The sequence below is a fragment of the Euprymna scolopes genome, chromosome 1 (assembly GCF_053919585.1).
Source record: "Euprymna scolopes isolate OS-2025 chromosome 1, ASM5391958v1, whole genome shotgun sequence".
Lineage (NCBI taxonomy): Eukaryota > Metazoa > Mollusca > Cephalopoda > Sepiida > Sepiolidae > Euprymna > Euprymna scolopes.
In genome coordinates, this window is record NC_136482.1 from 102,372,272 (window position 1) to 102,386,809 (window position 14,538).

At 33.4% G+C, this 14,538-nt stretch overlaps 1 protein-coding gene across 8 annotated transcripts in view; it reads right to left on the reverse strand.

The window, feature by feature from the left end:
• The window catches only part of LOC145260741 (protein spinster homolog 1-like), a 147,780-nt gene that overhangs the window by 69,273 nt on the left and 63,969 nt on the right, over positions 1–14,538 (reverse strand). For all 8 annotated transcript variants that reach the window (XM_080119110.1, XM_080119105.1, XM_080119432.1 and 5 more), the window contains exons 4-5: positions 2,458–2,524; positions 732–868 (exon numbers count right to left, since the gene is read on the reverse strand). In XM_080119110.1, the coding sequence (XP_079975236.1) occupies positions 732–868; positions 2,458–2,524 (204 nt within the window). The remainder of the gene's footprint in view (positions 1–731; positions 869–2,457; positions 2,525–14,538) is intronic.

Below are 14,538 nucleotides of genomic sequence, written 5' to 3' on the forward strand. Positions count from 1 at the left end.
TGTCTCAGTCGTGAAGGATTTCTCCTCCACCGAAAGAGAACAAGAAATAGAAGTGCAGCATCTGAAGAACAGATACTACACTTTGATCTTGTCCTGAAGGCCAAGGTGTCTTGCAGGCCAGCTTCAGTTTTGCTGCTTCAGTTGTCTCCCCTGTCTCTAATATATAAAGTGACCTTGTGTGTGTGTGCGAGAGGAATAATCTCTACCAATCTATTCTGCCAATTTTTAGTCTACAGACTTAAAACTTGATGTATAGAAGATTTGGACTCATGGAACAAATTTAATTTAGTTTTTTTAGCAAGTAAAAATAGCTCCTAAGTGGTCAAATTTGAAAAAAATTGGAACTTGGCAAACACAAGTCGACTAAATGTATACCTTCTATACATGTGCAAATATACTTTTATAGGTTTAACAACATTATTTTTTAAGTTTTTATATGCTTATGGACGTGGTTCAGATGGTAACGAATTGTGCTGGATAGTTATGTTTTGGTTTTCTTGATGGCATCCCAAGTCATTTTTTTTTTTTTTTATTATTAAACTTTTGAATTCATTGCTATATATTGGGTACAATATAATAATCAATAGAGAATTGGCTCTATAATAATACAGAATCTGCATGAATTAAAATATCACATTTAAGTATATTTCACGACCAGGCAATGCCAGGCGGTGTGCTAGTATTTAACTAAAAATAAGTTTTAAAGCATTTTCATTGAATAATATACTTACTTTTTAAATAATGCTTTTATGTCAGTTAAGTAACTGGTGTTCCTGAGGTGAGTGCCACCCTCAGAAAAGCCGCGGGGTGGTTCTTTGAGAACAATGAGAATGAGAAAAGTACATAATAAACCAAATACTGGCGTCACCTACAAAAAAAAATAAAATAAAATAAAATAAAATAAAATAAAATAAATAAAAAAACATTGTTCATTCCTTCTTTATAAATATTTATTTATGAAAATCAAACCTACAGAAACACTAATATATGTATTGCTTTCCTGAGGAATATAACAGTCATCTTCAAACCTGATGTCGATAAACATCCATGTAAATAAATCAACAAATTATACTCATCTATATATACTTATTTTCAATCTTCAATTATTTTCAATAGTCATCATTCAACATATTCAATCTATTCATTTTTTTAACCCTTATACTCAAGTGACCTTTAGCCTTTGTAAATGATGGCTTATCAGTAATAGAAAAAAGAATCAGGCAGAACAGGAGTTTGATGTTATGGCCACATTAAAAGAATGGATAAGAGTTGTTCACTTAGTAGATGTAGAACAGTCAAGGTCCAGTTCACAGGGGAAGGCCAAGAAAAACATAGGAGAAAGTGATGAAGATGGACTTGAGAGAAAGAGAGATAAATGAAAACTGGGCTAGAGATATGTTTGTTCGGAAGTCAACTTCTAAAATCTGTCCAACAGATGACAAGATGTAAAACCGATGTTAAACCGAATATAATAATGATTAATAACAAGAAAACTAACTGAACTTGCATTTGAAATTAATTTATTAAAATAAAGTTAATGCAGCACTTAATCTATGTAAATAAAACAGTAGATGTATGTATGTATGTGTGTGTGTATATAAACGTTTTACTGATAAACTCTTAAACTACTGATCACATAACACTGAAATTAACAGGAAATATAATCATACACTAAGTATGGTTTGTAATGAATAAAATCTTTGGATGGATGAATAATGCGTACAGAAATATGTTGATAAGTTGAAATGCAAAATGTTCATTTCAACTAGTTGGTGCATGTGAATATTCATTCATAGATTGAAGTGGTCTAATTTTAAGTCTTATCTACCTGCCAGTAGCTCAAACAGTAGGGAACATGACTGGAGCACTAAATGTTTTGGTTTTGATTCCAGCTGATGGAATTAGCTTTATAATAATAAATATGAAATCTGCATGAATTAAAATATTTTTAAGTGTATTTTATGGCTGGGTAAGGTAAGCCCCATCCCCAAATGCTATGGAAATAAATTTACCAAAGTCACATTAAAGTTGTAACTTATATTTTGTTATAGTTTTGTAAATGTTGAATCATTTATTCATAATTTTTTTTACTTTTTATTTTACTGTTCATCTTAACTTTAAATTAAATACAAAAGGTCTTAAATAGAATTTAGAATATTAAGAACTTGGCAGACATAAGTCTGTGTTTAAAAAGAATTTCAATCAAGAACATTGTTTAAAATTGATCATGAGCTCGTGTTTTTCAGTGAAATGTTAGAATTTTTCTAATGTGAATCATCTCTTGTTTCTCTTGTTTTTTCATTCATTTATCCATTTAAGATGTCACAAAAAAGGACAACCTATTAATATATGGATTCTATACTTATAAAATCAAAGTATCATCTTTAAAGCTTATAAAGCCTCATCATTATTTACATAAAAAAATCAAGGGTTTCAATAAAAAAAGAAAAAACTCACCCGTAGTGCATTCTGCCAGACTCCAGTTACATTTTTAACATTTGACCCAACAATATAACCCAGTCCACTGAAAAAATTGAAGACAAAAACAATTAACACACATTTATCTAAGCAGATTTCTCATTTAAACAAGACTGATTTAACAAAATAGACAAAGTTACCCTATCAACTTTTTTATTCATTTTTTCTTAATGTCTTGATATTGTTAGATAATGAAGGTGTTCAAGAATAATTGTCAGATAAATTAGGAATGATTGATAGCTGTAAGTGTAAGAATGTGACCTCAGCAAATAAATGAAATTTGAGAATTGGAAGTTATTTCCCTACAGGGCATGGTGGCATCTTTCCTTCCTGACAGAAAAGTGAATAGATGCAGAAATTGATGCTTGCCCCAAAACCTTGATGGGGTGGGGAGGGGTTTAAATGAATACTGTAATAATCCAGGGTTGGCCAATGCCTCAGCCTAGTAAATAACCTGTTTCTCTCTCTCAATTGTAATTGTTTTGTGTTCCTCATGCTAATAAAACCTCCATCAGAAACTTTTGTGAATTATTAACAAAAAATGATTTAACGATTTTTTTAGTTATGCCCAGAATCATCTACAGGGTATTTGAAGTAAAACAAAAATATCAAGACAAAACCCATAAAAATTAAAATCTGTAAGAATCCAGGTGACATTATTAGTTATATGTTAACCCTAAGAAAAAAAAAAAAAAAAAATTCATTTTGTGGCACAGTTTTTTTTTTTAATGGTGCTACAAACTTAAGCTTTACAATTGGCATTAAATGTTGACTTGCGATATTAGTTGGTTAATCAAAGATTAATACTGTTATAGTGATAAAAAGAGAATAACTAACTAAATAAAGAAAGTAAGAGTTATCTTCTTTATAGATCCTTAAAAAGACTAGAGAATCCTAGACAAGAGACCGAGGACAAGATGGCAGCATCCACGGACACTGAACATTGTTATATAAATAATTTAAGGTTTTTGCCATGAACAAATTGTGTTTCAATTATAATGAGCTTGTTTGCTTGTTATTAGAATATCCAATGATCCTGACATTCCAATTTCTCCGAACACAAAAAAATTTGGCGACAAGATGAGATGACATTAAATAACAAATCTCAAAAACAAGACCCACATGGGGATAATTAACAAAAACAAAAAAAAAAAAAAAAAAAAAAAAATTGGGAAAATTCTTTTCTGTACAAATAGGGGAAAAAAATCTATTGCAAACAATTTTTTTGCGAACAAATGGAAAAAAGGAAAATTTGGAGCATAAACAATAAAAAAGTGGAATTATTTACATCAGGAATCCAAATTTATTGGATAAAATATTGTGTAACCAGCAAGCTGAATTTTTAAAAGCTCAAGACAATTTAATTGAAACTTTGACGGCACAATTTCAGAAACAATAGAAACACCAAAATCAATTTCTCTGGACACCATAGCAAGCACAAAAACAGATTTTTCATTCTATTCAAATTTAAAACAAACTTTTACTGGACAATGGAAGGATGTGTTAATATGAGTTTGCATCCATGGGCGACGCATGGAAACTGCGTTTACTACTTCGCAAGTTGGGTACAGCGGAACATGAAAGATACTTAAACTTCATTCTTCAGAAAAAAAAAAAAAAAAAAAAAAAAAAAAAAAAAAAAAAAAAAAAAAACAGATTTCAAATTTGATGAAATGATAGCACAGTTATCAGACATTTTGGGCGAGTCAGCATCTTTATTTAATATTTGTTACAATTGTTTGAAATTAAAGAAAAATGCTACGGACAATTTTGTCAAATATGCTGGAACTGCCAATCTACAATGTGAAAATTTTCGTCTGAAATCACTGATCACTCATTTTTATCACAGGTTACAATCTCCAGAATATGCAGCCATACGTACACATCTACTGTTTATGGTTGATAAAGACAAAGAAATAATAGTACTAATCTTACTACAGAATAAACTAATAAATCTAAAACTACAGAATAGACTAATAAATCTAAAACAAGAAATGGCAATGGTGCAACAACAAAGCCCATCAGTTTCAAATAAAAACAAATCAGTAGAGGAATTCCCGACTGGAAATAAAAAGAAGCCACCAACACCCTGTTGGTCATGTGGGGGAGATGCACTATGCTTGCTTTTGCCCATTTAAAAGACACATGTCAACATTGTTCACATCGTGGGCACAAGAACGGATTTTGTGGTCAAAATAACTGCAACATTTCCAGAATGAACACGGCACAGCCAAGAGGAAAAAAAAAAAAAATGCAGAAACATGCCAGGACATTTTCAGAAAGCCACATCAAATTCAATTTTTGCCACTTTCAACGTAAATTTTGAAGCTTAGAGAAAATATATACTTGTTGAAATAAACAACAAGTTAGTGAACTTTCAGTTCGATACTTTGGATATCACTTTAATTTCACGTTCAATATGGGAATTGTTTGGAAAACTAATTCTTAAGACAGCTCATATTGCTTGTGATGCATCAGGAAACAAGATATATCTAACTGGGGAGTTAACATGCAATGTCTCTTTTAAAGGAAAAAACAATTTCGGGTGTACGCTACATTTCTGATGCATCAACCCTAAATCATCTTGGTTTCGATTTTATTGAAGAACTTAATCTTTTCAATGTTCCTTTAAACTCAATTTTCAATCCATTCAATATTAATGATGCAGCAGATGCTAAAACACATTTTAAGAACATACTTGAAGCAAAGTTCAGCAATGTTTTTCAAGAATGTCTTAAATGTCATTCTAAAGTCAAAGCGACTTTAAAACTAAAGGCAAATGCAAAGCCAATCTTCAGACCAAAGCGTTTGGTACCATACACAGCTTTAGCTCCAGTAGAAAAAGAATTGGATCATCTACAACAAGAGAGTAATCCAACTTATAAATTAGTCATTCCGGGCATCACCTATTGCCATTGTGAAGAAGACTAATGGTAAAGTACACCCATGTATGGACTTTAGCACAGGACTAAATGACAGACTGGAGACACATCAGTGTCCACTACTCATACCAGAAGATCTGTTCTCAAAACTTCACTTGCTTTGCAAAACTGGACCTTGGAGATGCATATCTACAAATTGGAGTTGAATATTCCAAAAATCTTCACTATTAACATGCACAAAGGATTATTCCAATTTAACTGACTTCCATCTGGGTTCAAGTCAGCTCCAGCAATATTCCAACAAACTATGTATACAATTACAGGATTGCCAGGAGTTTCCACCTATATTGATGATATTATCGCTATAGGCACACCCCCAAGAGGAACTTGTGCATCGTCTTACTGCCTGCTGAATCAAATTTAATACGGATTTCACTAAGACCAGACAAATGCAAATTCTTCCAAACCTTGGATTCATGTTTGACAAAAATGGTTGAAAACCAGATCCGAACAATATTCAGGCAATAAAGCACATAGAAACTCCAAAGGATGTTACAACACTATGATCCTTTCAGGGCCTTGTAAATCATTATGGTTCTTTTTACCCGAATTGCACAAGTTACGAGGGCCCCTGAATAATATTTTACAAAACGATACCGAATGGAACTGGTCAAGCACATGCAAAGAATCATTTGAGAAAATTAAAACACTTCTTAGCTCTGATCTATTGCTAATACACTGACCCATCATTAGACATTAGTCATGATGGATGCTTCAGACTATGAAGTCTGAGCAGTAATATCACATTTTCCTTGATGGAAGCAAAAAAGCCATTGCACAGGCATCAAAGTTGTTGACATCTATTGAACAAAAGTATAGCCAAACAGAGAGAAGCCCTAGTAATAGTCTATGCAGAAAATAAATTTCTTAAAATGCTATATGACCGGCATTTTACTCTGATCACAGATCACAAGTCCTTAATACATATTTTTGGTTCCAAAAAAGGAATTCCAATTTATTTATTAAATATCTATTTGCGGACTATTATCCTCATCTTTTATAGTTGTTGTTTAACATCTGATCTTCCATTGTCGGGTCCGTACTGAATAGTATATATTGTTTAATTATTAGAATTGTATATTTTATTTATTTGCAGTCTTAACTTCATCTTTTATAGTTGTTGCTTAACTAAGTTTAAGAATTCCAGTTTATACAGCAAACCACTTACAAAGATGGGCAATTTTGGATTACAAGTTTTCTATTAAGTACCAACCAGGCAGATGCGTTATCCAGACTTATCTCTTATCAAAAAGTAGTGGAAAACACAGTCATGACTGCTATATCTGTGGAACCTGAAGTTGTCTGCACTTGTTTCCACAGTGAGATTGCTACCTGTCACTTCAGAGATGATCCAGGAGGATACAGCCGCAGATCCATTATTACAGAAAATTTGACATTTTCATCTCACAAACTGGCCAAAAACATGCACTAACCAGCAACTTCAACTATTTTCCAGAGATCTTTATCCAAGATCAATGGAACAATTCTTTTTGGAGACTGTGTTGTCCCATTAAAACTGCAAACAGAGTTGTCAAGCAATTTCACTATCGGCATCTGGGAATTAATCAGATGAAAGCCTTAGCACATGGCTATGTGTATTGGGCAAGCATGGACAGGCAGTTAGAGGAATCTGTAAAAAGTTGTGCCAAATATCAACTGGTTGCAAAGTCTCCTCTGAAAACATTGCATACATGGCCTTACCCCAGAAACCCCTTGGTCACAACTACACATGGACTTTGCAAGACAAATTAATGGACAACATTGTATAATATTGGTTGATGCTTACAGTAAGTGAGCAGAAGTCTTCCAGATGAACTATACTACATCAAATGAAACTGTAAAGAAACAAGAAATTTTCAAGCAGACTGGGTGTTCCTGATATCTTAGTTTCTGATAATGGTACTGCATTTACTTCAGCAGAATTTTCTGACTTCTGTACACAAAACAGTTTTCGGCATCTCAGATCTCCACCTTTCCAAGCCGAACGATTTGTTGACATGTTTAAGAGAGCTCTTTTGAAGTTAAAAGGGGAAGGAACTACTCTAGAGATCGTAGAAATATTTCCAAGTAGCTACAGAGCTATCCCAAATCTAAATTTCTCAAATGGAATGTTTCCTGATGAAGCACTGATAAACAGAAAAATACATTTACCAATGGATGCTATTCGTCCATCATAAAATAATCTTGAGAGAAACGGGATGATGAAAAACAAGTTTAATCACCATCATCAAGCAAGGTTACGTAAATTTCTACCAGGACAACCTCCATTGGCAAAAGACTACTGTAATGGTAAAGAAAAATGGACACAAGGTCACATAGTACGTCGTTCTGCTAATGAAATCTATGATGTGGATGTACAATCATTTCTTTGGGTCAGACATGCAAATCAACTTCGTCACTCATATCTTCCAAAGAGACAATCAAATAAGACAATTATTCCATTAAATATTTTACTGGACACATTTGAATTACCGCAAAGTGTTCAAGCAACATGCAGTAAACAAAGCAAGTCTGAGAAGAAAGGTCCAACCAAAGGATGCAACGAAGGTGCAAATCAACTTCAACTCTACAAATAGACCTGCATCAAACATCCTACAAGCATCATATTTTATAGAGGAGATGTTATAGCAATAAAAGTGGAAATAACTCTAAATAAAGAAAGTACGAGTTATCGCCCTTTATATATCCTTAAAAAGACTAGAGTTCTAGACAGGAGACCGAAGACAAGATGGCGGCATCCACGACCACTGAATATCATTCTGTAATTAATATAAGGTTTCTGCCGTGAATAAATTGCGTTTAAATTATAATGAGCTTGTCTGCTTGTTATTAGAATATCCAATGATTCTGACATCCCAATTTCTCCGGACACAACAAATACATTAAAGGAAGAGTGTAGAAAAATATTTTTAGCTTTATTATTAAAACTATAATTTTGTTGTAAAACTGAAAGGTTATATCAGCTTTCTGTAAAACTCTGGATAACTTATGAAAACAATTTTTGAAAAGTAATTTTGGATTTGTGATTTAGAATGTCATGACTCATTGTGCAATCTGAATTATTATTCAAAGCAATTCTGTTTTGAAACTGGCACAGGTAGCCAAATGCTACTTTACAATTTAGAAGATCACATTGATTTGTGCAGCTGAACTGTTCAAACAATTATATTTTTTAAATGATCAAAACAGAAAAATGAGTGAAATACCAACTCATAACACAGCCAGGGAAGATGCTAAAGTTTCACCCATTTTTCTGGATTCCAATATGTTTTTTGAGACACTTTATAATTTAATATTCCAATAGAGGATACCTCCTTGACATCTATTTTTCTAGATTTCAATACATGATTGATGAATTTTTTTTTTTCAAATTAATAATGAAAACAAAAGCTTCTAGTGTTATGTAATTATTTCTTTCCTTTGGATTTGTTTATTTGAAAAAAAAACAAAAAAAAAACAAACAAACAAACCAGGTTTAAAGGACTTTTCTATATTTTATAGTATTCTTTGTTGAAATGATTAAATGTATAAAGTATACAACTTTACATTTGTTTATTTTCATTTCTATCCCCAATATTGAGCATATATTTTCATCATACTAGGAATTAATATGAAATAATCATTTCATATATATATATATATATATCCTTTGAGATTTGAAGAAAAAAAAAAATCACCCGACCGCCAATCGAGTGTGAGGGAAAATTTACTCACCCCAAAATATTTTTACTCGTCCGACTGTCTTTGTTTCAGTCAATAATAGTAAATAATTTTATAACAATTCAAGAAATTACTGTGTGTATAATCTAACAAGAAAATATTTAACTCTTGTAAATCAACTATTTTATTACTACAAACATTTCAGTAAATATGCAACAAAACGTTAAAATACAACACCAGTTTCTTTATATAGCATCATTCATATTATTGTTCCATAGAAATAAGAATCATTTCTTCAGATGCTTGTTTTTTTCCTCTTTATAATGTTCGTCTTTACTTTTGTAAGTATGAAGTGCATGTAGTTGTAGCGTCGAGGAATTTTTTTTCCAAATGAATTTCAAAATCAGAGAGCTAAATGAAGTTGACATTTTGACTACACGCCGAATGTGTAAACTTGACCTCTTGTTGACCTTTAGCGTGACCACTCTTTTCAATAAGATATTCCAATGGTCTCACAGCTAGAGATGAAAGAATTATATGATGATCTGCACATGAGAGCAAAATTAATGGACTTATTTCAACTATATATATAAGTGAAATTGTCTGTGTGTGTGTACATTTCCCTACCAAACTGCTGTAAATTTTCAGTTTAGAGACTTTAGATTTGATATAAAAAGTATTGAGAGTTGGGAAAATTTTTTAAATCTGTTTTTGGCCAGAAAATTGGCTGTGAAAGGGTCAAAGTTCAACGATTTGACCATTGAAAACTACCAAACTCCTCCGCTAATTTTGGGTCTAAACAATTGAAATTTTAGATCTAGGTTACTTGGACATGGATCAAACTTTTTCATTTGATTTGAGCCCAAAACAAATGTTAAGGAGTCAAAATTGGGGTCAAATTTTTTAAAAATTTGACCTTTGCAGTCTACCAAATTACTCACCAATTTTTGGTCTAAACATTTGAAATTTTACATAACAGTTATTCAGACATAGAGTAAGCTTTTTAATCAGTTTTTGGACGAAAATTTTTGCCAAGGGGTCACAGTTAAAGATATTTGACCTTTGCAGTCTCTACCAAATTATTCAGCCAATTTTTTTCTAAACATTTGAAATTTTACATAAAGGGTATTCAGACATGTAGTAAACTTTTTAATCAGTTTTTTTTTATGAAAATTTGGCTGCCAAGAGGTTAAAATTGAAAGAGTTGCTCTTTGCAAATTCTACCAAACTCCTCTGCCAATTTTGGATCTAAACACTTGAAATTTTAGATGTAGGTTACATGGACATGAGTCAAACTTTAATATATATACATTTGATGCCTAATTCCTGTGCTGATGAAGCGACTTTATTTCAATAAAAATTTGCACTGCCTTAGAAATGATTGTACACAGATTAGTTGTTAATGTTGAATTCTTACAAACTAAGTAAATGATTTTTCAATAAATCATTTTACCTTATATATATATATATATAAATAAATTCGTATTCCTGTCTGTCTGTTTACAAGTGGATTAATATATACAAAAATCCATTACTTTATCATATTATCCATTCCTATATATACTATGATTATTGCAAAATATAAGATTAAAGAGGTGACGTCATTTGCATATTACATTAAGGAAAATTGACTTTATTAAATAGCGGTGTATTAGTTATTGTTTATAGTGAGAGAATTATTTTAAGTGTTCTATTTAAGTTTATTATTTAAATTTGATTTATATTGATAGCATATTTAATTTATTTTTACCGACATTGATTTTTTTATGAATTGGTTTGAGTTATTTCCTTTGGATACGAACGTTGTTCTTGTTTTCTTTTTCGGTGGATATTAAAACTAAAAACTTTCAAGCATTATTTTTGGAATTAGTTTAAATAAAATAATTTCCATGATTTCGCAATTAACGTTGTGGTTAGTGCATTTTTATTTTAAAATAAACTGTTGCGGGGTTGGTCGTCTGGGGGACAATCGACCCAACAAGGTAGACACGAGCAAAAAGTAAACAGCACAAAAAAGGCAAAGAAGAATGACAGACACAGGTTATTTGGTTAAAGACGAAGGTTCGCTTTTTATTTACAAAGGAAGCGAAAAATCGTATGATCTGGATGCTGGTCGCCTACAAGGTCGCACGTCACTGGAGGCTAAGGTCTGGAACAGGTACTCTAAACGTAGCGTGGTTCAGGGTTGCTCACTGGGTCTGGAACGATCGGCTGGACGTTAGAGTGATCCGGAATGGACGGTGGACACTGAGAACGCAGGGGTCAGTGTTAAGGAACGGACAATCAGTAGGGAGCCAGGTGCAAGCGAGGTTGCAGACTGGAGGAACAAGGTGTGAGTGAGATAGCAGACCAGAGGTGTGAGGTGCAAGAGAGGTTGCAGGCCGGAGGAGTGAGGTTGCAGGCCAGAGGAGCGAGGTGCAAGCAAGGTTGCAGGCCGGAGGAGCGAGATGCGAGCAAGGTAGCAGGCCGGAGGAGAGAGGTGCAAGCGAGGTAGCAGGCCGGAGGAGAGAGGTGCAAGCGAGGTAGCAGGCCGGAGGAGCGAGGTGCAAGCGAGGTAGCAGGCCGGAGGAACAAGGTGCGAGTGAGGTAGCAGACCAGAGTTACGAGGGTGCAGGCCGGAGGAGCAAGGTGCAGGAAAGCTGTAGGAGGAAGCTGGAGCAAGCTGGAGGCATGAAGGGCTGGAAGACTGGGAATGAGCAGGAAACCGCTGGAGTGGGCTGGAAGCGCTGGAGACTGGGAGTGAAGTTTGCTGCTGGTGGGTCTCAGGAAGCAAGCTGTAGTGAATTGCATTAGTGAAAAAACTTTTTAGCCCTGATAAGGGCTGTTTAAACTGATGCTGAGATGGCTGCTGTCGTTGCTGCTGCTGGAATCCTTCGGCGTTGGTGGATTCGGTCGATGTGACTGGTAGTGTCAGTCGTCGCTTCGGGAGCCTCCTCCTACTCCCCGGTCGAGTTGCCTGACTTGACCAAAATGAGCTGTATTCATTTGGCCAGTGTAATGTTAATGATGTTGCTCCCAATAAGATAAACAAACGAGTGATTAATTCTAGAATGAAATTTATGCAATCAAAAGTAGATTGTGAATTTGTTGATGCCATTTAAATTAATTTCGTCTAAAAGCAAAAATGCCTGTTTTGTTGATATATCTAAATTCTGATGTGCATAGCGACGTTGATGATGAAAAGAGAAAGGATAGGTGAATGAATTCACTGAACCCGGATATGTTCATACGTTAGCTCGCATTTAGCCAAACGTGTCCTTTGTTTAAGGTAAAGGAAACAGCAGGGGGCGAAGAAAGAGGGAAAAAAAAAAAAAAAATTTTTAAATGGAGCCGGGGGTTTGAAACCGCGACAAAACAAACAATTCAATTCAACTACGATTCTTTATTTTAAAAAAAAAACCCAAAAACTTTCATTTACGTTTTTTTTACATTTTTTTTTTTTGTACATTTTTTTTTTTAGACATTGTAACTAATTATTTTTTCTTTTAATAACGCAATAAGTAAAAACTCATCATTTTTATAACAAACGTTCGGTTAACACAAATTCTACTTTGCTATTTTTGAAACTGAATTACTTACAGTTTGTTTTCGTTGCAACAGACCGTAAAGCAAATCTTTCTAGACTGAGGTAGCATAAAAAAAAAAAAAAAAAAATTCGCTTAAACTGGGAATATAGTCATAAAAAGGTGCTCAATATCCAGAGAATAGCTTCTCTTCATATCCCTTCTGCAGAACTATCTGGTAGAGAGTTTGTTATGTATTTCTTTTTTTGGAGTGGGGGGGGAGAGATACATTTTCATGTTTTCAGTCGTTCTTTTATTTTTGTTGGGTAATGATAGAGTTAACATCATGAAAAACTGCTCAATATTCTTAGTATAGCAGGCGTGGCAAAACCGAACTTCATATCGACCCTGGCAATGCTGGGTATCCATGCTAGTATATATATATATATATATCTAGTACATTCATTTCTTCTACCATTAAGCTGACTATATATTCAATGTTTTTTAACACTTGATCACTATATTTACACTTACAAATTGAAAGTAAGATAGCTATATATCTATCAAAGTTATTCTCTATCTAGTTACAGATTTATGAATACACATACACATTATTGGAATTTTATAATGTATGAGACAGGCAGAAGTGCAGTTCTATCGGATATGTCTGTAAACATTTGGATAAGAGCTCAAGTTTCCATTCTTTTTGCAGATTGTTATCCTCATCTTCATAGTTGTTTCACCACGTTTCAACCAACTCATCCTCTGTCCTTCCTCGGTCTTGTAACTAATCCTTAGTAATTACTGCCTTCCATGGTTGTTGTTGCACCATGTTTTGACCAACTGCAGAGGATTAGTTGACCAAAACATGGTGTGACAACAACTATGGAAAGCAGTAATTACTGGGGATAAGTTACAAGACTCTGCATTCCTATCCCATCGCAGTTAATCACCTGAAGAAGGCCGGAGAATGAGTTAGCCAAAATGTGGTGAAACAACAATGAAGATGATAATAGTCTGCAAAAAAGAATGCACAAATTATGAAGCCTCATCTCATGAAGACCAGCAAGCTTTACTTCTTAACCTATTCCTGACAACACTGATTGATGCATGCATTACAGATGCTCATCATCCACTCAGAAATGCTGATTACCTTGTAATAATAGTTGAGACCACTGTAAATTCCCAAACAGAAGATATTACCAATGTGTTAATTAGGTATCATTCGAGGTTTTATGTAGAAAATCATTCAAGTCATAACAAAAGAGAAAACAATTTATTTTTTTAAGAAAAGATATTAATGCAACAACTCCTCTATTTACCACAACTCAAAGGAACCCCCACCCCGGTCTGCCTAGAGCCAAGCGAAATTTTCATGAAGAAAGTTTATTTCAAAAATATTCCAGTCTGTGGAATACATCACAGAACTGCTTCTCTGCAGACTACAACATGGTCATCTTCAAATCCCATGGCAACAAATACTTGTGAAAATTTCTCATAACTAATCAAACTTTGTTCGTTTAACTCATTTTCAATCCTCTCATAATATTCTCCATCATTCAACTGACAATACATATCTGTAACTCTTACAGGACTTTTAACCTTGATAAATGACGACTTATTAAAAAGAATAAAAAAATTATATGAATGTCTAATTACACTGTCTTGCTTTTTTTCGTCATTGGTTGGTGTTGTCTATTGTAATGTCTGGAATTTAGAAAATGTATTGTTTGAAATGCTGGCAATCAACAAAGAGGAGTTTCATTTTTGAATAAACATAAAAATCTAAACATTCTATAAATTGCAAACATTAGGCAAAAATTTTAAATAGTTTTGTAAATTCCTTGTCACTGTGGGATGCAATCTAATTTATCAACATGTTTATATATTTGTACATACAGTAATCACCTCTAAACTAATTAGCCGATCATTATCAATTTTGGTTTGGTTGTTTT